Consider the following 22,532-nt stretch of genomic DNA (forward strand, 5'->3'; position numbering starts at 1 on the left):
ACGGCGAGGGCACCGGACAGCTGCAGGGGCTATTGGAAGCCCTAGGTGAGTAAAACTCATTTTTTTTTGTTTGACTTAAGTGTCCCTTTAAGCCTCCTTAGGGCCGCTCGTCTCTCACTGTCTCCCCAGGTGGCTCCAGTCCCCGGCAATTCAGCCCGAAAGCCTGGCCGAGTCACGCTTCATCGAGTTTCATCACGCACGTCGCTCCCCCTGTCCCTGGAATCATTATGCGCCTGCTCCCAGGAATGGAAGCATGACGGGGAGCGTGCCTGGCCACACATGCGCAATGAAGTGCGACTCGGCCAGGCTTTCGGGCTGAATTGTCGGGGGCCACAGCCACCCGGGAAGACAGCGAGGAACGAGCAGCCCTGAGGGGGATTAAGGAAGCCCCAAGACCCAGGTAAGTATGGTACCTGAGAAGCTTCTCATCACAGGTACACTTTAAGATCCAGCTTTAACCATAGAATGATATGATTTACATACTGTATATCCTTTCTATGTCTTGTACTAGAGATATACTTGCATTGAAAGGCCTGTGACAAATTTCATTGAATAACTGGTAAAGGCATACTTTCAGAAGTTCCTCACCTGGGGTATATCAGGTCATACATTACTTAATGCTGCTGAAAGCTTAGTAACTTTGCAGTTATGTGCTCTCGCTGGAGAAAAGTGCAGAACAAAACAAAACAAAAAAAACAAAAAACAACTGCTGCTACGTGTGATAGGTGCTAGAAAATGAGTATTTGTAGAGTAAATGATGTCTAAGCTATAAACACAGGTAGGTGCAATACACTCCCTGCTATGATGTGGGTGTGTTGGTATGTGGGATGGGCGCATGCCCAGAACAAACCCACTAATTGGGGGTCTACAATCCTTTCAGAGGCTGCCAGAAGGATGGGAGCTATGGTGATGGGCACAAATGATGTCTAGGGGCTGGAATAAGCCTCAGGTAAGTATAGTTAGAATTAATTCTCACCTTGGATATAAGGACATGTGTACACTTTAAAGGACCACTATCACGAAAAAAAGTAGAAAGTTAAAATCTGACAGAACCGCAGGGTTTTGGGCCAGTCCATCTCCTCATGGGGGTTTCTCATGGTTTTCTTTGTTTTCAACAGCATTTCCTGAACAGCAGTTTAACTGCCAAAATCGTAAGATACCAGCCAGCCTCCCTAATAACTTGCACACTATTTTGTCAGTTAGACTTTGCAACTGCTGTTCAGGAAATGCTGTTGAAAACAAAGAAAACCCTGAGAATCTCCCATGAGCAGATGGACTGGCCCAACTTTACCTGCCTACTTTTTTCATGATAGTGGTCCTTTAAAAACGATTAAAACATACAGAGAGAGGCGCATACCTCAAAACTTTTTAAGATGAGAAAGGGGGACATTTAAGCCACACCCCTTCCACACCTCAAACCACACCCCGACACACCCCAGTCACGCATACCATAAATATTTCATGAGAAAAATATGGTTATTTCTATCCTGGTCGATTACCCTTCGTAATAACATTTGAAAATAACAAAAATATTTTAATTTAAAGGATGGGAATAAAGTTTATAGTTCTTTTTTTCCGGGAGAAAAATACAAACATTTACATAGATCTGTACATCAGTACTGAAAGAGGGACAAATGAGGAAGAAAGACGGACAGAGGGATTGGTTTTCCAAAGAGGGACTGTCCCTCCAAAAGAGGAACAGTTGGGAGCTATGAAGGTGGGATGCCATCAAAAGTTCAAATATAAAATATATGATGAATATATGGCACAAAACAATAATAAGTTATTGTACTGTTCCTGGATTTGTCTGACCACCAGCATATAATATATGCGTATGTATTGAGGCGCCGCCTAAGTTGGGCGCTGGGAGGTGTCTAAAAATATTGGTCATTTACATTACCGATGCTTTACTATGCACTGACTTGGCACCCATTTGTACTTGAATCCTCCTCTCCTACTGCCTAAACCTAGTGCCTAACACCAGAACCTACCACCAAGTGCCTAAGGCCCGGTTCAAACTGGCAATAATAAACAGTCATGGATTGTAACGGAACGGATGCGAACAGATCCAGTGTTAACCTATGGATCCATTCACGTTTGTCCGTTCAAACGGTTCTGCACGCTCCGCTGAACGGACGGTAAGTTTAGTACTGCATCGATTTTTCCGGGTAGCAGAGCTCAGCGGAACAGAAACAGACACTAAAGCACTGCATTGGGGGCAATAATCCTTAACAACACACTGGCTAAAAACCAGACTGTTGTAGCAAACATAATCCACTTTGGTTATGGGGGTCTGGGGAGGGGGGGGGGGATATGGGGTAATGGAAGTGAAGCAACTGAACGGCAATGGAACGGAAACTGATCCGTTGGAAGGGAAATCGGATCTGTTTACACTGATCCATTTACCACTTAAAGAGAAACTCCATCCAAGAATTAAACTTTATCCCAATCAGTAGCTGATACCCCCTTTTACATGAGAAATCTATTCCTTTTCACAAACAGACCATCAGGGGGCGCTGTATGACTGATATTGTGGTGAAACCCCTCCCACAAGAAACTCTTGAGTAGTACTCCTGGCAGTTTCCTGTCTGGGAACCTTGCTGCATTGTGGGAAATAGCTGTTTACAGCTGTTTCCAACTGCCAAAAAAATATGCAGCAGCTACATCACCTGCCAACAGTAAAAATGTCACCATGTAATAAATGTCAGAATGTAAATAAGGGATTTAAAAGATTTTACAATGGGCAAACACTGAATAAATCATTTATACATAATTAATGTATTGTAAAAATGAAGCACTTTTTTTATTACATTATTTTCACTGCATTTCCTATTTATGTGAGTGCCAGTCTAACATAAGCTTTCCAAAACAACCAGCGATTGTAGCCAATCATCTACATATCTACAATCAGCTACAAAATTCCTTTCACTACCTTTTCAATTCCTTTCACTACCTATCCAATCTGCTACTTCAGCTGACCGGTTACTAGCACCCCTTCGGGCATCTGATTACTGATACTTTGTGCAGGTGTATATTAGTCAGCTGCCGATCCCCACGCCCAAATAACATGTTCCAACCTACAATGGCTGGAATGTCACAGTTACAGCAGTGGCTATACTACCAATACTATTTAATTAAGTATACACAGAAGGATCCGCAAACCGACCATTGGTTGAAAAAAGCTGGTATTCTTTATTCAGGAATTCCACATGACAGGTGCATAAAACCACAAGGTTCAACTGACGCGTGTCGGGCTTACAATCTGCCCTTAGTCATATAGTGAGATCCCCAAGTTTGGAGAAATTGTTTGCTGACTTTGTTATATGAAATTTCTACAAAAAACTAATGAGAAGAAAAATCAGCTTAGTTTTTCCCAAGTTACTTTTTACCTGGGCTGTTGCAAGTGTGTAATACATTCCTTTTGCTTTCATTAATTCTAAATGTGTTCCTTGTTCAGCCACCGTGCCGTTGTCTAGCACCACAATGAGATCTGCTGTCCACACTGTACTCAAGCGATGAGCAACAACAATTGTTGAGCGACCCTCTCTGGCCTGCAAAAGAAAAAAACACAAAAATAAATATCACTTAAAATTCTTTTTACAGTAATGTGTCCCTCAGAGGAGCTCATTCCAGAAACAGTTAGGGATGCTCATTCGGATTCCGCGGAAATGCAATTTCCGAAATTCCGATCGGAAATTGCATTTCCGCATCGGAATGCGGAAATCGGTAATGTAAGAGCCGTAGGCGGATTTCCGCCGGAAATCGCGGAAATTTCCGCCGGAAATCGCGGAAATTCCACCCGACTTTAACATCGATTTTCTCAAAAACTATAAGATCTTTTTGAAAACTTTTTTTTGCATCTTGTTCACAAGATTCGGTTTAATAAACCCTGAAAATTTGGTGTTTCTAGGACTTAAGGGGGCTTTGTTATTAACCATTAAAGTCAGTGGATTTTTACTGTAATGTAAAATGCAGAAAATCTGCATCTGCCTATTTTCTGCATTTTATATTACAGTAAAAATCCGCCGACTTTAGCAGTTAATAGCAAAGCCACTGTAAGTCCTAGAAACACCAAATTTTTAGGGTTTATTAAACAGAATCTTCTGAACAAGATGCAAAAAAAAGTTTTCAAAAAGACCTTATAGTTTTTGAGAAAATCGATGTTAAAGTCGGGCGGAATTTCCGCGATTTCCGGCGGAAATTCCGCATTGGAATGCGGAAATTGGTAGCGTAAGGCGGAATCGGTAATCGGTACATGACGGAATGCGGATTTACCGCGGAATCGGAAATTGGCATTCCGACCATCCCTAGAAACAGTAAATTCGGGCGCCTGAGGCTAGTGGACAAATCGGGCGCCGCCATTCACTTCTATAATAAATATCGTTTAATGGGCGCCCGGTAGGAAAAAAGGGCGCCGGAGAAAACTAACGTTTTAAAAGCGGCGCCCGGAGACTTAATGTTTTATTACTGTTTCTCATGATTACACATTATTTAATGATTTATACATGTTTAAATATTATTTTTAAACGAAAACCAGTACAATATTTTTCCAAAACATTATTTTTAAACGAAAAACATTACTTTTTTTTTTTTTACATTATTTTTAAACGAAAACAATTACAGGGGGGTCTTAGGTTTAGGCACCAACAGGGGGGTCTTAGGTTTAGGCACCAACAGGGGGTCTTAGGTTTAGGCACCAACAGGGGGTCTTAGGTTTAGGCACCAACAGGGGGGTCTTAGGTTTAGGCACTAACAGGGGGGTCTTAGGTTTAGGCACCAACAGGGGGTCTTAGGTTTAGGCACCAACAGGGGGGTCTTAGGTTTAGGCACCAACAGGGGGGTCTTAGGTTTAGGCACTAACAGGGGGGTCTTAGGTTTAGGCACCAACAGGGGGGTCTTAGGTTTAGGCACTAACAGGGGGGTCTAGGGGTTAGGGGTAGGTACAGGGAGGGTTACTTAGGCACCAACAGGGGGGGTCTTAGGTTTAGGCATCAACAGGGGGGTCTAGGGGTTAGGGGTAGGTACAGGGAGGGTTACTTAGTAATTTTTTTTTTAAACGTTATTATGCGTTTCATTATTTAAACGAAAGATTAACGTTTTTACAATTGCCGATTTAATACACATTATTTAATGATTTATAACGTTTAAAAACATTACTTTTAAACGAAATACATTTTTAAACGTAATCCATGTTTATCGTTAAAAACCCGGCGCCCTTTTTTCCCATCGCCCCTTTTTAACGTACGCGCTCATTCCTGCCATAGTCTCAAAGCAATTTTGGTAGGAACTAATGAACTTATCTGTATATTTTAAAGATGTAGAAGAAAACCTGATTGCCCAGAGGAAACCCACACAGGCATACAAACTCCATGCAGATAGTGTGCTTGTCGAAATATAAACCTGGGGCTCGTGGCTTTCACAGCTGCTATTGTCTGACTTCTAGAAGTCACTAATTTCACAACAGGAGCCGCAAACTAATTTCAAAGCAGTTATGTAAGGGCTGGTTCACACTGCAACGCGGATCCACTCAGGATTCAGAACCGCTGGCGTTGTTCACATTGCCTGTCATTTCCATCCGCTGCATTTGTATCACCAACCGTCTGTCTGCCATACCATTTGCTGCCATACAATTTGCCACTTCTCCCATTGTCCGCCACCCGCTGCCATGATGGAACCGAAAATCCACCGGACAGGTGAGCGTTATTCATGCCACCAGCTTAGTAGGCTTCTATTGCGTCTGATTTGCAGCGTATGAGGCGCAATCATGTTAGGTTTGTGGAAAAATGCAGCAGGTCAGGACTTTGCAATCCAGTCTGTGCATGATGTGTTCGTGTTCCAATTGACAGTGTGAAGCCTATGAATAACAGGATGTGTTCACTGTTTAATTTTGCGTTTTCCTGCATTACGGAAAATGCTGCATTTTCTTCTTCAGTGTGAACTGACCCCTAAGTCAGTAACACTAGATCAGTCGAACACCACCTCCTCTGTGCTTGTATATCAGGTGACAGAAGGGACAAAAATAAATCATGGGACCACCATCAAAACCTGTGAATCAAACAACAAGTATGGCTACCATGACCCCCAATCCATAAGTACGGCAACCATGATGGAATAATGCATTCAGTGCAATATCCCAAGGGAACCCCCAAAACTGCAATCAATGTGATAGCCCCGTAGGCATATAATTGCATATGTGTTGTGATGTAATGATATTGTCCGCTGCAACTCAATGGACATTGTGCCAAAGGATGCCTAGGAAATAGGCCAGCCTGAAGCATTTAGGAGTCTTGCCGAAGGACTCCATACTGAATAGGTACTGGCTCTAGCCAGGTCTCCTATGCCCAAGGTCATGTCTTCAGCCAGTTCACTATCTAGATGCTGTGATGATTCACCAGACTGACTACAGGGCACCTTCATTTAAAAAATACTTTTACTTTTTATCTTGTAGCAGCAGCAGAATTACCTTATCGAGAGCAGCTTGCACAATGGACTCGCTCTCAGTATCCAGAGCAGAGGTGGCCTCATCCAGTAACAGTATCTTGGGATTGCGGACCAGGGCTCTGGCTATGGCTATTCTTTGCTTCTGGCCACCACTCAGCTGAGCTCCTCTTTCTCCTACTAGAGTCTCAAATTTCTGAAATGTAAAAAGGAATCAGAATTGTAAGAGATCACAAGGATGGGTGTGCCGTGCTCACCATACCATCTGCTGTGTGTGTGTGTGTGTGTGTGGTGTGTGTGTGTGTTTAAATTCCTAGTGCTTACATCAGGAAGCTCCATGATGAAGTCATAGGCATTGGCCTCTTTGGTCGCTTTCACAATTTCTTCATCAGTGACATTTTCTCTTCCATATCTGATGTTATTTTTGATAGTGGTCCCAAACAGTATCGGCTCCTGGCTGACCACACCAATCAACTCCCTGTAGTGTCTGACATTCAGTGATCGTATATCATGGCCATCCACCAGTATCTGAAAAGTGATTAACAGAATATACTGAATTAGAAAGAAATTAATAAAAGAAGGTAAGATGTATCTGCACACTGGGTGGTTTATAATGCAATTCTTTAGAACCCAAGGTGAAAGACACATGGTGGCTGTCATATTTATTACCTTTTAAACAACACCAGTTGCATGGCAGTCCTGCTTATCTGGGCAGTAGCGACAAAACCACACACAGGAAACAAGCATGCAGCTAATCTTCAAGAGAACCCGAGGTGGTTTCTAAGAATGATATCCGCACACAGAGGCTGGGTCTGCTTATATTGCTCAGCCTCTGTTGCTATCCCAATCCCCCTTAAGTTCCCCCTGCGCTCTGCCCCCATAAATCACAGCCGCGCTGTCAACACGCAGAGTGTCGCAGCGGGCTGTGTTTACCTATGTAGTGTCACTCTCACCGTCCCCCTGCCTCCTGCATAGCTCCGGTCCCCGTCCGCGTCCCTTGCCTCCAATCAGCGGAGAGGGAAGGGACGCGGGCGGGGACCGGAGCTATGCAGGAAGCGGGGGGAGTGGCGAGAGTGACACTACATAGGTAAACACAGCCCGCTGCGTGTCGACAGTACAGCTGTGATTTATGAGGGCATAGCAGGGCGCAGGGGGGCTTAGGGGGGATTGAGATAGCAACCGAGGCTGTGCAATATAAGCAGACCCAGCCTCTGTGTGCTGATATTATTCTTAGAAACCACCTCAGGTTCTCTTTAAAATATTTTTGTCAGGAACATCTGATCTGCAGGGTATATATTAAATGTATTAAGATGCCCGTACATCTAGCAATGTATGGGCAGATTAACCAAGAAATGTGCCCTCTGGAGCCCATGCATTTACTATTATTATTATTTATTTATAAAGCGCCAACATATTCCGTGGCGCTGTACAATGTAAGAAAACAAACAAGGGATACATAATGATACAGACAATGATATACATCAAATATGAACCCTGATAAAAAATACAGCACTGCTGATTATAATTTGATTAAACATGATGACTAAAATGTATAAATGTCTAACAGTGTGCAAGCAATTAAATTAATAACATTCCATGACACAAAAGGGTGAGAGCCCTGCCCTTGCAAACTTACAATCTAAAGGAATGGGGTGGAAACAAGAGGTGGGGAAGTATACAGTTAGAGATGAGCGTAATGACCTAATTACGATTTTGCGAAATTTCGCGTAATTAGTGTAATTACGATTATGGCCGTAAGTACATAATCGTAATGAAGAAGGATTTCGCGAAATTTCGCGTAAGCGTAATTTTCGCGTAATTTTCGCATTACAGTCGTATCATGCCGTAATTTCGCATTAAACGCTACCGTAATTTCGTGTTAAACCGTAACGCTCCGTATAATATAAAAAAGCCGCCGACTTTAAGGGTTAATAGCAAAGCCCCCTTAAATGCTAAGAGCCTCAAATTTGGAGAATATATTAAGGAGATCAGGAGGAATAAGAGGAAAAAATTTTTTTTCAAAAAGACCTTATAGTTTTTGAGAAAATCAATGTTAAAGTTTCAAAGGAAAAATGTAAACATTTAAAAACCCGCCGACTTTAACGGTTAATAGCAAAGCCTGCTTAAAGTTTAGGAACACCAAATTCCCAGGGTATATTAAGGGGATCAGTGGGAATAAGAGGAAAAAATTTTTTTTCAAAAAGACCTTATAGTTTTTGAGAAAATCGATTTTTAAGTTTCAAGGGCGAAAATGTCTTTTAAATGCGGAAAATGTCAGTTTTTTTTGCACAGGTAACAATAGTGTATTATTTTCATAGATTCCCCCAAGTGGGAAGAGTTTTACTTACTTCGTTCTGAGTGTGGGAAATATAAAAAAAAAAACGACGTGGGGTCCCCCCTCCCGGACCTCTTTAACCCCTTGTCCCCCATGCAGGCTGGGATAGCCAGAATGCGGAGCACCGGCCGCGTGGGGCTCCGCACCCTGACTATACCAGCCCGCATGGTCCATGGATTGGGGGGTCTCGGAAGGGGAGGGGCAGCCAAGCTTTCCCCTCCCCCTCCGAGCCCTTGTCCAATCCAAGGACAAGGGGCTCTTCTCCACCTCCGATGGGCGGTGGAGGTGGAGGCCGTGTTTCCTGGGTGGGGGGTTCATGGTGGAATCTGGGAGTCCCCTTTAAAAAGGGGTCCCCCAGATGCCCACCCCCCTCCCAGGAGAAATGAGTATAGAGGTACTTGTAGTACCCCTTACCCATTTCCTTTAAGAGTTAAAAGTAAATAAACACACAAACACATAGAAAAAGTATTTTAATTGAACAAAAAACATAACCACGAAAAAAGTCCTTTAATATTCTTAATTAACCATTAATACTTACCTGTCCCTTTAAATAAATGATCCCACGCAATATCCTCGGAAATGTTCTATCAGTTACAATGTAACAAAGTTATTATGTAACAACTTTGTTACATTGTAACTACGCCGCACCCGACGCCACTCGCCGCTCAGCCGCCGCATACGCGTCCGTGCAGGACGCTAAGTCCCCGCAGCTCCCGCTGTCCACCCCGCCCACATCTGTCACCCACATGTCACCCACATGTGGGTGACATGTGGGTGACATGTGGGAGAGGCGGGGAGGGCAGCGGAGCCGGCGGGGACTTAGCGTCCTGCACGGACCCGACAGAGCTCTGAGCTATATAGCTCAGAGCTCTGGGAAGCATCTTTGTATTTGGGCTCCAAGGAGCCCCATTGGTCCTTAGCAGACCAATGGGGTTCCTTCAAATCAGAAGGAACCCCATTGGTCTGCTAAGGACCAATGGGGCTCCTTGGAGCCCAAATACAAAGATGCTTTCGAGAGCTCTGAGCTATAGCTCAGAGCTCTGTCGGGTCCTGCAGCGCAGAGGCGGCGGCGGCGGTGAGTGACGTCGGGTGCGGCGTAGTTACAATGTAACAAAGTTGTTATATTGTAATAACTTTGTTACATTGTAACTGATAGAACATTTCCGAGGATATTGCGTGGGATCATTTATTTAAAGGGACAGGTAAGTATTAATGGTTAATTAAGAATATTAAAGGACTTTTTTCGTGGTTATGTTTTTTGTTCAATTAAAATACTTTTTCTATGTGTTTGTGTGTTTATTTACTTTTAACTCTTAAAGGAAATGGGTAAGGGGTACTACAAGTACCTCTATACTCATTTCTCCTGGGAGGGGGGTGGGCATCTGGGGGACCCCTTTTTAAAGGGGACTCCCAGATTCCACCATGAACCCCCCACCCAGGAAATCGCGGCCTCCACCTCCACCGCCCATCGGAGGTGGAGAAGAGCCCCTTGTCCTTGGATTGGACAAGGGCTCGGAGGGGGAGGGGAAAGCTTGGCTGCCCCTCCCCTTCCAAGACCCCCCAATCCATGGACCATGCGGGCTGGTATAGTCAGGGTGCGGAGCCCCACGCGGCCGGTGCTCCGCATTCTGGCTATCCCAGCCTGCATGGGGGACAAGGGGTTAAAGAGGTCTGGGAGGGGGGACCCCACGTCGTTTTTTTTTTATATTTCCCACACTCAGAACGAAGTAAGTAAAACTCTTCCCACTTGGGGGAATCTATGAAAATAATACACTATTGTTACCTGTGCAAAAAAAACTGACATTTTCCGCATTTAAAAGACATTTTCGCCCTTGAAAGTTAAAAATCGATTTTCTCAAAAACTATAAGGTCTTTTTGAAAAAAAATTTTTTCCTCTTATTCCCACTGATCCCCTTAATATACCCTGGGAATTTGGTGTTCCTAAACTTTAAGCAGGCTTTGCTATTAACCGTTAAAGTCGGCGGGTTTTTAAATGTTTACATTTTTCCTTTGAAACTTTAACATCGATTTTCTCAAAAACTATAAGGTCTTTTTGAAAAAAAAAATTTTCCTCTTATTCCTCCTGATCTCCTTAATATATTCTCCAAATTTGAGGCTCTTAGCATTTAAGGAGGCTTTGCTATTAACCCTTAAAGTCGGCGGCTTTTTTATATTATACGGAGCGTTACGGTTTAACGCGAAATTACGGTAGCGTTTAATGCGAAATTACGGCATGAACGAAACGCGAAATTTCGCGTTGAAAATTACGCTTACGGTATTTTCAATTACGATTTTAATGGCAATTTCGCTACGCTAATTTCCCATCGTAATCGCAAATTTCGCATGCGTAATTATAGTAATGCGAAATTACGAAAATTTCAGCTCAACTCTATATACAGTATATGTACAGGCAGTGCGTAATTAGGTTATTTAGTGGGTGCATGGCCTAAGCTAGAGAATATGCTTGTCGGAAAAGGTGGGTTTTGAGGGAGCGTTTAAAGATTTCAAAGGTGGGAGAGTGGCGGATGTGTTGTGGAAGGGCATTCCAGAGGAGGGGTGAGGCACGTGAGAAGTTTTGTACACGTGAATGTGAGGAGGTAATCGTAGAAGAGGATAAAAGAAGCTCGTGTGCAGATCTGAGATTGCGGTTGGGTTGGTATCTGGAGACTAGTGAGGAGATGTACAGGGGAGAGAGATTGTGGAGAGCTTTGTAGGTTAGGGTTAAGAGTTTGAACTGAATCCTCTCTGAATCCTCTGCATTCAAATTTCGCCTCTCTACTATCCAGCTGCTCCCAGTCTCATACGCCGCTTCCCAATGTGGGAACACACACGCGCCTGACGGCGGAGAAGCGGCAGACGACTTCAGGCGCAGTTGGACAGTTGCTGCAGCTGGAGCAGGTGAGATCTGAATACACAGATACCATGGGGGCACATTTACATTGGAGGGGGAGGGGGCAGCGTCCGGGCCATCAATACATTTGACCAATTTCAGCCTGAAATCAGTTGACTTGTCGATTTGGCATGCTGGTTGCAGCACAATTTTCATCTGATTCAATAAAATTATTGAATCTGATGGGTCGATCGGGCTGCAAAATCGATAAATGTATGGCCACCTTTAGAGACAGTACAGCAGCACAGCCGAGCAATGTGTATTGTTTAAAAGGTAATAAATATGTCAGCCTCCATGTGTCTGACCTCAAATTCCCTTTTAGTTGAGGTATGTATTTACCTGGCCCTCCTGTGGGTCATACAGCCTCTGTAGCAGCTGCACTGTGGTGCTTTTCCCACATCCGCTCTGACCAACCAGTGCCACTGTTTGCCCCGGTTTCACCATTAAATTAAATCCTCTTAAAACCTGAAAATTAAAAAAAAAATGATACTTAAAGTGTACCAGAGACGAGCGTTCTTAAAGTGAATGGGAACCACATTTAAAAAAATGAGATAGATACTTACCCGAGGAGAGGGAAGGCTCTGGGTCCTATAGAGCCTTCCGGCTCCTCTCCTGGTCCCGTCGTTCCGGTGCTGGCTCGCCCGGTAGCAGTATTTGACTAAATTTGTCAAATACTGCTTTACCCGGCCGAAGCTGGCTACAGAAGTCTTCAGGGAGCCCGAGTGCTCCTGAAGAAGGGCCGCCCAGTACTGCACCTGCGCAAGCACGCTCTCTTGCACGCTCACGCCTGTGCAGTATGGAGCCGCACGTCTTTGGGAGGACACGACTCCCGAAGACTTCCAAATACCCTTTCAGCGGGGGATTGAAATAGGGAGAGCCAGCACAGGATAGAGAGCACCGAGAGAGGAGACGGAAGGCTCTATACAACCCAAAGCCTTCCATCTCCTTAGGTAAGTATTTGTTTCATTTTTTTTTAAATGCGGTTTCCATTCACTTTAAAGATTTTTACTTACCCGGGGGTTTCCTACAGCCCCATAAGCATGGATGCGTCCCTCACCGCCCTCCTGAGTGCCTCCATTAACCGGCAATCAGCTGCGGTATTCAGCTAAGTGACGTCAGGAGGAGGCCTTCTGCACATGCGCGGACCTTCTGCTCAAGCACAAAAGACCCCCAGCTGACGACTGGGCCTGACTGAGCAGAACCCCGGAGGACTGCGGGAGGATGGTGAGGGACACATCCATGCTTATGGGGCTGGAGGAAGCCCCGGGTAAGTAAAAATCTTTAAGAACACTTCTCACGTTAAGGGCAAAATAAGAATCCACACAGTACATGGAGAACACAGAAACTCAATATTAGTACAGTATACTGTAAGTCTAATTTGAATAAAAACTGCCTAGGTGATCCTGTCACTTTCACACACAATGAAATGAACATAGATTTGTTGTGTAAGGGATTTGAGCTTATTTTTAGTCTCCTATCGCCTGTGTATTGCACAACTTGCTGATTGAATTATGGAATTAATGCTCTCAATACCTGTTCAAAATTGCCATTTGAGTGTTAAAAAGGTGACTTTAGGCAATGCAGGAGTAATAGCTATTGCTTTTGATGAGATGTCTTCAGCACCATGCATCACCTATCACCTATTTTAGCCCCTTGGCCCCATGCAGGCTGGTGTTGCGAGGGCCAGAAAGTGTGTGGCTCAGCTTTGGTTTGTAATATTGCAAAACTGAGTAACTCACTTTATATGTGCAACATTTACTGTATGTTGCCTGTTAAGCAACATAAGATGCATGTATACAAAAAGTGAAAACTTGCGTAACTTGCTATGTAAATCCCAGTAATCTTAACATACACTGTCTATACATATAGTTTGGTTGAAAAAAAGACATCCATCTATCAAGTTCAACCAGGAAAAAATACACAAAAACTAAAAAAAAAACACCATCCTAACCAACACATATCCCAGTTGATCCAGGGGAAGGCAAAAAACCTTACCAGTGCTTCCTGGGTCGTGGCGTAGCTTCTGATTGGAGGAAGCTAGCAGAGGCAGGGAGCGGTGGGAGGAGCCACGCTATGCATTACAAGCTGATTGACAAGAGCAGGTAAATAGCAGGCTAGCGACAATCTGCTTGTTGCTAGCCAGGCAGTATTTTTCAGAGGAGGGGGGGACAGCAGAGCACTGGGGGGACTGGGGCCGGTCCAGAACGACACAGGGGCATGTTATTGTACACAGAGACCAGAAAAAAACACATCCTTAGTGGTGTGCCACTACACCAGTTGTTCACCATTATAAATACAAGGATAAGTACATAATAAATTATTTGAAAAGACCAGAAAGTTTTTCATAAAGATGAGCTTAAATTTTGAATATATCCAAAACAATTGATCTTACCAATTTTTGATGTTGCACCTTTTTATGGGATGTTGTGTTTAGAGATGAACCTCCTTGATGAACCTCTTTTGAAGATTTGTTAATCAATTTTTGCACTTTTTAGATATACAGTATTAAAAATTCAAGCTCATCTTTATGAAAAACTTTCTGGTCTCTACAAATGATTTATTATGTACCTATCCTTGCATTTATACTGATGATCTTCCTGTGTTAGGTAATTTATGCTAAATGAGGTAGAGTGGAACAAGTCAAATAGTATGGACAGGAGGGGTTTATAAAGTTATAAAAAAAATGTACTTACCTGGGCAGTTGGACGAGATGGATAACAAAAGTGAATATTTTTAAATTCCACATTTCCCTTGATATTATCTGGCCTGTGTCCTTCAGCGGAAAAGCTATCAATGGTAGATTTCTGCAACATTCACAGGGACAGTGTTAACAGTCTTATTTAAGTCCTCATAATCAGTAAATGTGCTTTAATTTTTTTAGTTCATAAATGTCCTGCACCTTCTGGTTATTGGCATTGACCACAATGTACAGTGGTGGCTAAATGCTTATTATTATTTTTTCTGCAAACTGGCAGTTTCATCTCAAAATGTGATCAGAGTTTCACGCAAACCATAATGCTAATTAATGAGAATCCAATTCAAAAAATGTATTCCAAAATACAATTGTCATTTAAGACCATTTCACACTCATTAATTCGAATTCTATGCGCGATTTCCCATGCACACAAACCTGCATTTTGCAGGGTTTTTTCTGTGATTTTTGGTGTGTGGTTTTGCCATTTGTGTGCAGATATCCAGATTGCAATTTTCCTGTACATAATAATGAAGGTTTATCTAATCTAATTAACTTAAAAAAGAAAAAAAAGACTGACACTTTGATCCCCTCAGGCACCACGCTGCGCCGCGTAACAATGGGGGTGGGGCTACAGAGCATGAGCTGTTGCAGGTCCCTCCCATTGATCTCAGGTCGCCTCCTGGCTCCTCCCTCTACAGTGATCCGGCAATCATCCCCATCCCGTCACAGAGCAGAAAAAGGTAAGTGCTGGGGTGGGGACACGAGTGATCGCAAAATTGGATCGGAAAGTTTAAGAATGATTGTTTATGATCACCAGAGATTGGGTCAATGGGATACCAGTAATTCTCATATTGTGCTATTACCTATAGTAATTCTGGGCTTGGATGCAAACTGAATGTAAATTGTATGTAACGTGGAATGTAAATTCACAGGAAGTGCATTTGACTGTCGCAGTCCCAAGCTGCATAGACTACTTACATGGACAGCAATAGAGGCAGTACAATGTCTAAAGTTTCACTGCAGTGAGTCCTCCAATGTTAACAGTATTGTCAGGGCCGGCGCTACCATTAAGGCAAAGGAGGCAGCTGCCCCAGGGCCCCAGAGCTTGTAGGGGCCCCCTGTGGCTACAAGAGGAAAAACAAATTTTCAAATCGGCCTTATAGTTTTTGAGAAAATCGATTTTAAAGTTTCAAAGGAAAAAAATATATACATTTAAAAACCTGCCGACTTTAATGGTTAATAGCAAATCCACCTTAAATGCTAGAAACCCTAAATTTGCAGGATATGTTAAGGAGATCATTAGGAATAAGAGGAAAAACAATTATTCAAAAAGACCTTATAGTTTTTGAGAAAATCGATTTTAAAGTTTAGAAGGAAAAAAGTATACTTTTAAATGCGGTAAATGTCACTTTTAGTAGCAAACCTAACGGTAGTGTAATTTTACATGCATCAAACGAAAGCGCAATAAATTTCCTGACGGGGTTGGGGGTCTATACGCAGCCGCAGCGCTTTGGCCAGGGATCGCTATACAGCCGTAATATGGCTGTATGAAGATCCCTGGCATTTTTTCCTATTTTCCCAGTTTTTTTTTTATGTTTAGAGTGTGGGAATTTTAAAAAAAAAAATTATGTGGGGTCCCCCCTCCTGAAACTTTTTAACCCCTTGTCCCCCATGAAGGCTGGGATAGCCAGAATGTGGAGCTCCGACCGATTGGGACGTCACACCCTGACTATACCAGCTGCAAAAAAGGTCCCCTAATGCCGATTTTTGTTCCGGGGTATATGTTGGGGGCCCCCCCCCAGGTTTATTTTGCCCTGGGGCCCCATTGTTGCTTAAACCGACCCTGAGTATTGTAAAAATAGGTGCCTTAGCAGAATAACTCACAATATCCACCTCCTCAGCAGGATTGATGTCACATGAGATAAAAGTGGTATAACAGAGCGGTCACATTATTGCCACCCTTGGTTCTGGAGGAGGAGGGGACTATAGCATAGCAATGTCACACCACAGTGATGTAGTGCCCAATTAACTGTTGCCAATCTAACAAGGAGTTGTGCCCCCGACTATTGTGACAGCCCAGTATGATAAGCATTTTGCAGGTATTTGTGTTTTTTTTTCACATCTTGCAATATAGTTATACTGGGAAAATGATGAGAGTCGAGATGGATGGATATTTTATTGCTAGGAGTTCAGTTATATTGACAAGAAAGACACCATGCTAGCAAAAACTGATGTGTGTAATGAGCTTGGTTGTATGGTGCGATTTACATTTAAAGCAATGCCTCATACATTACCTGGTCAATTACATGAAATATACCGTAAGCTGCCCCTCTTGCAATGGAAAAGGCTTCAAGGTGGGAAAATGTTTGACCAATACACTCGCTGCCCATCAAAACACAGAAGAAGACCTGCCGGACAAAAAGAATCATGTCAATAATAGCAATAAGGAGAGGTCCCTCACTGCACAAACTGCATGACAATTAGTGAAGTTGAGTGATTGCTACTAGAACTGTGCATCCTTCCTGTCAGGCTTTGTTGACACTATGCTGTAGCGGTACTGTGTCCAGTGGCGTAGGGGCCGCAGTTGCAGCCACGACCAGACCCGTGCTCCAGGGGGCCCGCTTGTCCTCCCTGATGTTGTCCTCCTGAATAGAGCATAGTGGAGAAGATTAGAGGCAGCAACTCTCACCTCCTAAAGGACGCGAGACCTCCAGCTCCTGGAACCTGTAAAAAGGTGAGTGTGTGTGTGTGTGTGTGTGTGTGTGTGTGTGTATATGCTGCCTCTAATCTTACCCCCTGCTCAGCAGGGAGGTGGGGCGGGGCAGTGGCATAGCTAAGGAGCTATGGGTCCGGTGTGAGTTTCACATTGGACCCCCCAAGCACTCCATACATGATACGGTGCGCCAAAACCTGCCAAGGGCATTCAGTGTCAGAGCAGCAAGAATGGGGTGGGGAACAGCTTGTTAATGATTACTACTATTCAAAGCATCTATACAAGTGATTATTACAAATACAGGACCAATAAGGCGCAAATACTGTGGTTGAGAGAGGGCCCCACAGGGTCCCTCTGGCTCAAGGGCCCCGATGCGGCCGCAACCTCTGCAACCCCTATTGTTAGGCCACTGGGGGGGGGGGGGAGAAGGAGGTTGGTTTGTGAGAGAGTAGGGGAAATCTAGCTACCATACTAGGGTGGGAGCTGAGGGTGAGTGGGGAACATCTATCTACCATACTAGGGTGGGTGAGGGGGAAGGGGAGTAAAGGAATGGGGCACAATTAGCTACCATATTGGGGTGGGTAGGAGGGAAGGGGGTGAGGGAATGTGACACATCTAGCTACCATACTGGGGAGGGAGCCCGTCTGGCTACCATACTGGGTTTGGAGGGAGTGAAAGCCCATTTGGCTACCATACTGGGGTTGGAGGGAGGGGAGAGCCCATTTGGCTACCATACTGAGGGAGGGGAGCCCATCTGGTTACCATACTGGGGTAGGAGGCAGGGGGAGCCCATCTGGCTACCATACTGGGGTTTGAGCCATCTGGCTACCATACTGGAGTAGGAGGGAGGGGGAGCCAATCTGGCTACCATGCTAAGGGAGGGGGAGCCCATCTGGCTACCATACTGGGGTTTGAGCCATCTGGCTACCATACTGGTGTGGGTGGGAGGGAGGGGGGAGCCCATCATCTAGCTACTATACTGGGGTGGGTGGGATGGAAGGGGGAGCCCATCTGGTTACCATACTGGGGTAGGAGGGAGGGGGAGCCAATCTAGCTACTATACTGGGGTGGGTGGGAGGGAGGGAGGAGCCCATCAGGCTACTATACTGGGGTGGGAGGGGGAGCCCGTCTGGCTACTATACTGGGGTGGAAGGGAGGGGGGAGCCCATGTAGCTACCATACTGGGGTGGGTGGGAGCAAGGGGGGAGCCCATCTGGCTACCATACTGGGGTGGGTGGGAGCAAGTGGGGAGCCCATCTGGCTACTATACTGGTGTGGGAGCACATTATTTAATGTAGAAATGGAAGTAGGTGGGGGTGGTCCAAATTCAGCATAAGGGTTCCTAGGTCTGTAGCTATGCCACTGACTGTGTCCATATTGCATAGATATACTGTAGTGCTCCAGAGTCCATTACAAGGTCCACCATCACTGAAGGATGAATGTGAGCCTTTCATCTGATAAATGTCAACCAAATTATCTCTAAAGGTGGCCATCCATCGATTACAAAATAAAAATTCAACAATTGTTGAAAAATGATTGTTTGACCACTTCAGAACTGTGCTATTGGAAATCTACATTGCGTCTGGAATTTGAACTTACCTGGTTCTTCCTCCAGCCCCCCATAGCCTGCAAGGTCCCTCAAAGTCATCTGGGTCTCCTCTGTTCACCCGTGGCTCCGGTAGAGCATGACTTTGCCAGGAGTTATGTGCAATTGCGCATACAGTTCTTGGCCCGTCCACCCGCCTGGCTCGATCATGTGCCCGTCACCATAAGTGTTCTGCCCGAGCGCAGTTCATTCTTTCGAGAACCACGCAGAACGCTCAGGGCGATGGGTACATGATTGAGGCTTGCACATGGACGGCCCGCACTCCTGCCGAAGTCGTGCACTACCAGAGCCGCCAGCGAGAGAACAGAGGGGACCCAGAGGATGCCGAGGGACCTTGCGGGCTACGGAGAGCTGGAGGAAACCCCAGGTAAGTCCAGATTCCATTTTAGTCTATATTCAGAGTCCCTTTAAGTCAGGAGTACATACATGAATGGGGCCTACTGACATGGAACCACTACTTCTCACATGCAGTTTGAGTCCCACGGGAGAAAAGCATCTTACGAAGTATTCACTCACAGTCAAGCTCTGATCAGCTGAGCTGCATAATGACTTTCCATCACCGGGACATTACTGATATTGTGAACTTACCACCAATGCATCACCAATGGTATATCCCTGATCTTCTAAAATGAGCCCAGTGCCATACCAGAAGCCTAGCCCATAGGAGGCATAATTAATGAGGTACACAAATCCAAGGGCCAGCTGAGAAGTAATGGCTTTCTTGATCCCAAATTCTTTGGCCTCTACCAAATTCTCTGTGTATCTAAAACCATAAAAAACACATGATTAGGGTGATTTACTAAACTAAATTATAACAATAACAATAATATTTTTATAGCGCTTTTCTCCCTGGGGAGTCAAAGCGCTGGCAGTGATGTTTATTTCTGTGCACTTTAAACATCCAATCAGATTCGCAGGATTTTAAAAATTAATAGGAACTTAAATGAACCAAACTCAAATAACGGCGGCGATACACAATTCTATTTTTTTATATAAGATTTTGGTGTATTAGATTACTTTATAAAACCTACCATACACCATTCAATTTTCAAAGCAATCAACCTGATTTTTACAACACATCCAATCATATTTTTATCGAAAACTGAATAATCAAACATTTTTATAAAAAAAAAAAAAAAGAAAGAAAAAAAAAAAGATTATTTTATATTTCTTCTCTATGCAATCGTTTTGGTTGAATAAACTGGTAAATCAAACTATGTGATTGTACCATGTAAAGGTACCTTAAACCCATCTGGAGCTAATCTGATTTCCTGCTGATTGTTCCCATTGATCCAGATAAATGAATGAATGGTAAATCCTAGTGGGAAATTTAAAGAGAACTTGAGGTCAGAGTGATATGGAGGCTACCATATTTATTTCCTTGTAAACAATGCCAGTTGCCTGGCAGTCCTGTTGATCTTCTGGCATACATAGAGTCCAAACCCTGCCAAAACCCTGGAACAAGCATATGGCTAATCCAGTTGAACTTAAGTCAGCTGAGTCAGAGTAGATAATTTGCATATACTTGTTCAGGGTCTATGGCTAAAAATATTTGAGACATAGGATTAGAAGGACTACCAGGCAACTGGAATTGTTTAAAAGGACATAAATATGGCAGCCTTGAGCAGAGGGATAGCAAATTGTAATCCCTTGGTTTAGTAATTCATTCTCCATATGTTCATATGAGCATTAATGTAAACCAAAATTAGAAAAAAAGCACCTCTTGATTTCTTTTTCTTGTCCACTGAATGCCACCACAGTCCGTATGGAGGAGAGGACCTCTTCAGCCACTGCGCCAGCTTTTGCGTATGCAGAAAGTTCCTTGCTTGTCAGTGAGACCAACATCTGATTATAGAGGAAAGCATCACCATTTGTTTTAAACAAATCTATTATTTAATGTCAGATGTTATATTATTCAAATGTGCAATAGTTATTGCGCTTTGAGTGGTATGGGATATTTTTTTTTACAAATGTTTTTGTATTGTATTTACTTACTTCATCATTTAGATCTAAACATGTATTATTGTAAATTCTGAGATATTAGAAGGTTTTATTTTAAAGCAGCTAAATAATTCCTGTTTTTCTGGTTCCCTGTTGCCCCCCAATTCTAATCTAAAGCAATTCTAATTTGAACATTAAACTGTCTAACCCTAACCTAGCCTTTCACCTAAGCCTGCCTCTAAAATACACCCCTTTTTTAGTTTTTTAAACGTGTATTTAAAGTGGTCTGAAAGCCAGCATTTTTACTTTGCTCTAAAAGATTTCTCACAGCTTGAAAGCTACTATCCAAGAATTTTTTTAAGCAGAACATCACTGAACTGGTTAAACAAAGCATGTTCTCCTGCTATTCAGCTTCAAATCCACATCCAAACTTGAGATAACAGTATCTTTACACACATTGTAACAACATTGGAATGTAAATAAACACAGCGTAACAAGTGAAAATGAGCTCTCTGTGAAGCTCTCTATGCTTCAGACACACACAGAGTTCAGAATAGCTCATTAGAGGATATTAATATAAATATATAATAAAAAGCAGTTTGAATAAAATGCAATGACAGCTTTTAGGGCACGATAAACTACATTTTGGAAACTTGTAATTTGTAAACAATATTACTTATGCGCAAAAGCAAATATGATAACTGTATGAGTAATAAAAAGTAGGAAAACACATTTTATTGAATGTTATGTCGGACTTTCAAACCACTTTAATATGTAGAATCGTATTAATTTCATATAAAAAGTAACAAGAGCGCTGTTCTCATGGATCATTTTTGAATACATTAAAATACAAAAATCAGTCTATGTCTATGACCATTTACAACAGAAATGGAATTTGCCTTGAAAACATATCACCATGTGTGACAACAAATCAATGCTATAAAACATCTATTAAAAGTATGGAGCAGTTACCTTAGAACAAACTGCTGAGGATAATGCCAGGAGTGGACTGACTGATAAAAATACCAATGCCAACTGCCACCAGGTAACCAGGGCAATAACAAGCCCTGCTACACACGTTGCGACATTTTGCAAAAGATGACCAAGTTTGTCTCCGATCCCATCGTTAATTTTATCCATGGCCCTGGGAAGTAAGAGTTCTCATATGAAAGAAATTTCAAAACAATAATGAAAAGTAAACATGTTAAAGAGATACTGAAGCAAAAAAAAATAATATGATATTATGATTTGTATGTGTAGTACAGCTAAGAAATAAAACATTAAGATCAGATACATCAGTCTAATTGTTTCCAGTACAGGAAGAGTTAAGAAACTCCAGTTGTTATCTCTATGCAAAAAAGCAATTAAGCAATTAAGACTTTCAAAGTCGTGGAGAGGGCTGTTATCTGACTTTTATTATCTCAAGTGTTATTCAACTATTTACTTTTCCTCTGCCAGAGGAGAGTTCATTAGTTCACAGACTGCTCTGAAAGAATCATTTTGAATGCTGAGTGTTGTGTAATCTGCACATATTATAGAATGATCCAATGTTAGAAAAAACACTATATACCTGAAAATAAAAATATGAGAATATTTTCTTTGCTGCTAAACTTCTAGTAATTATTCATAGTACACAACCAATTCATTATATCATATTTTTTTTTCACTTCAGTGTCTCTTTAAACCTGTGTTACGCTCTTACTCTGTAAGACGGCTGTTGAGTTCTCCTGACTTGGTGACATCAAACCAGCTTATGTCTTTGGACAACACTGAGTGAAAGAAGGTTCTTCTCATTCTCCTGGTCTGTCTCGCAGCAGCAAGAACCCAGAAGGAGACTTGTACATATCCACAGACTAAACTGACAACACCTATTGCAATATAGTACAAGGAAAACCTGGGGAGACAGGTGCTTAA

General features: G+C 43.0%; 1 protein-coding gene across 6 annotated transcripts in view; it reads right to left on the reverse strand.

Moving 5' to 3' along the window:
• LOC137518306 (ATP-binding cassette sub-family B member 5-like) overlaps positions 1-22,532 on the reverse strand; it is a 232,054-nt gene that overhangs the window by 32,091 nt on the left and 177,431 nt on the right. For 3 of the 6 annotated variants that reach the window (XM_068235980.1, XM_068235979.1, XM_068235982.1), the window contains 10 exons: positions 22,321-22,512; positions 21,591-21,762; positions 20,398-20,522; positions 19,266-19,440; positions 16,653-16,766; positions 14,357-14,467; positions 12,003-12,128; positions 6,763-6,966; positions 6,464-6,634; positions 3,390-3,551 (listed from right to left, as the gene is read on the reverse strand). In XM_068235980.1, coding sequence (XP_068092081.1) covers positions 3,390-3,551; positions 6,464-6,634; positions 6,763-6,966; positions 12,003-12,128; positions 14,357-14,467; positions 16,653-16,766; positions 19,266-19,440; positions 20,398-20,522; positions 21,591-21,762; positions 22,321-22,512 — 1,552 coding nt within the window. The remainder of the gene's footprint in view (positions 1-3,389; positions 3,552-6,463; positions 6,635-6,762; positions 6,967-12,002; positions 12,129-14,356; positions 14,468-16,652; positions 16,767-19,265; positions 19,441-20,397; positions 20,523-21,590; positions 21,763-22,320; positions 22,513-22,532) is intronic. The other 3 variants (XM_068235981.1, XM_068235978.1, XM_068235983.1) reach the window with 1 other exon arrangement.

This window comes from Hyperolius riggenbachi, chromosome 5 (genome assembly GCF_040937935.1).
Source record: "Hyperolius riggenbachi isolate aHypRig1 chromosome 5, aHypRig1.pri, whole genome shotgun sequence".
Taxonomy (NCBI): Eukaryota; Metazoa; Chordata; class Amphibia; order Anura; family Hyperoliidae; genus Hyperolius; species Hyperolius riggenbachi.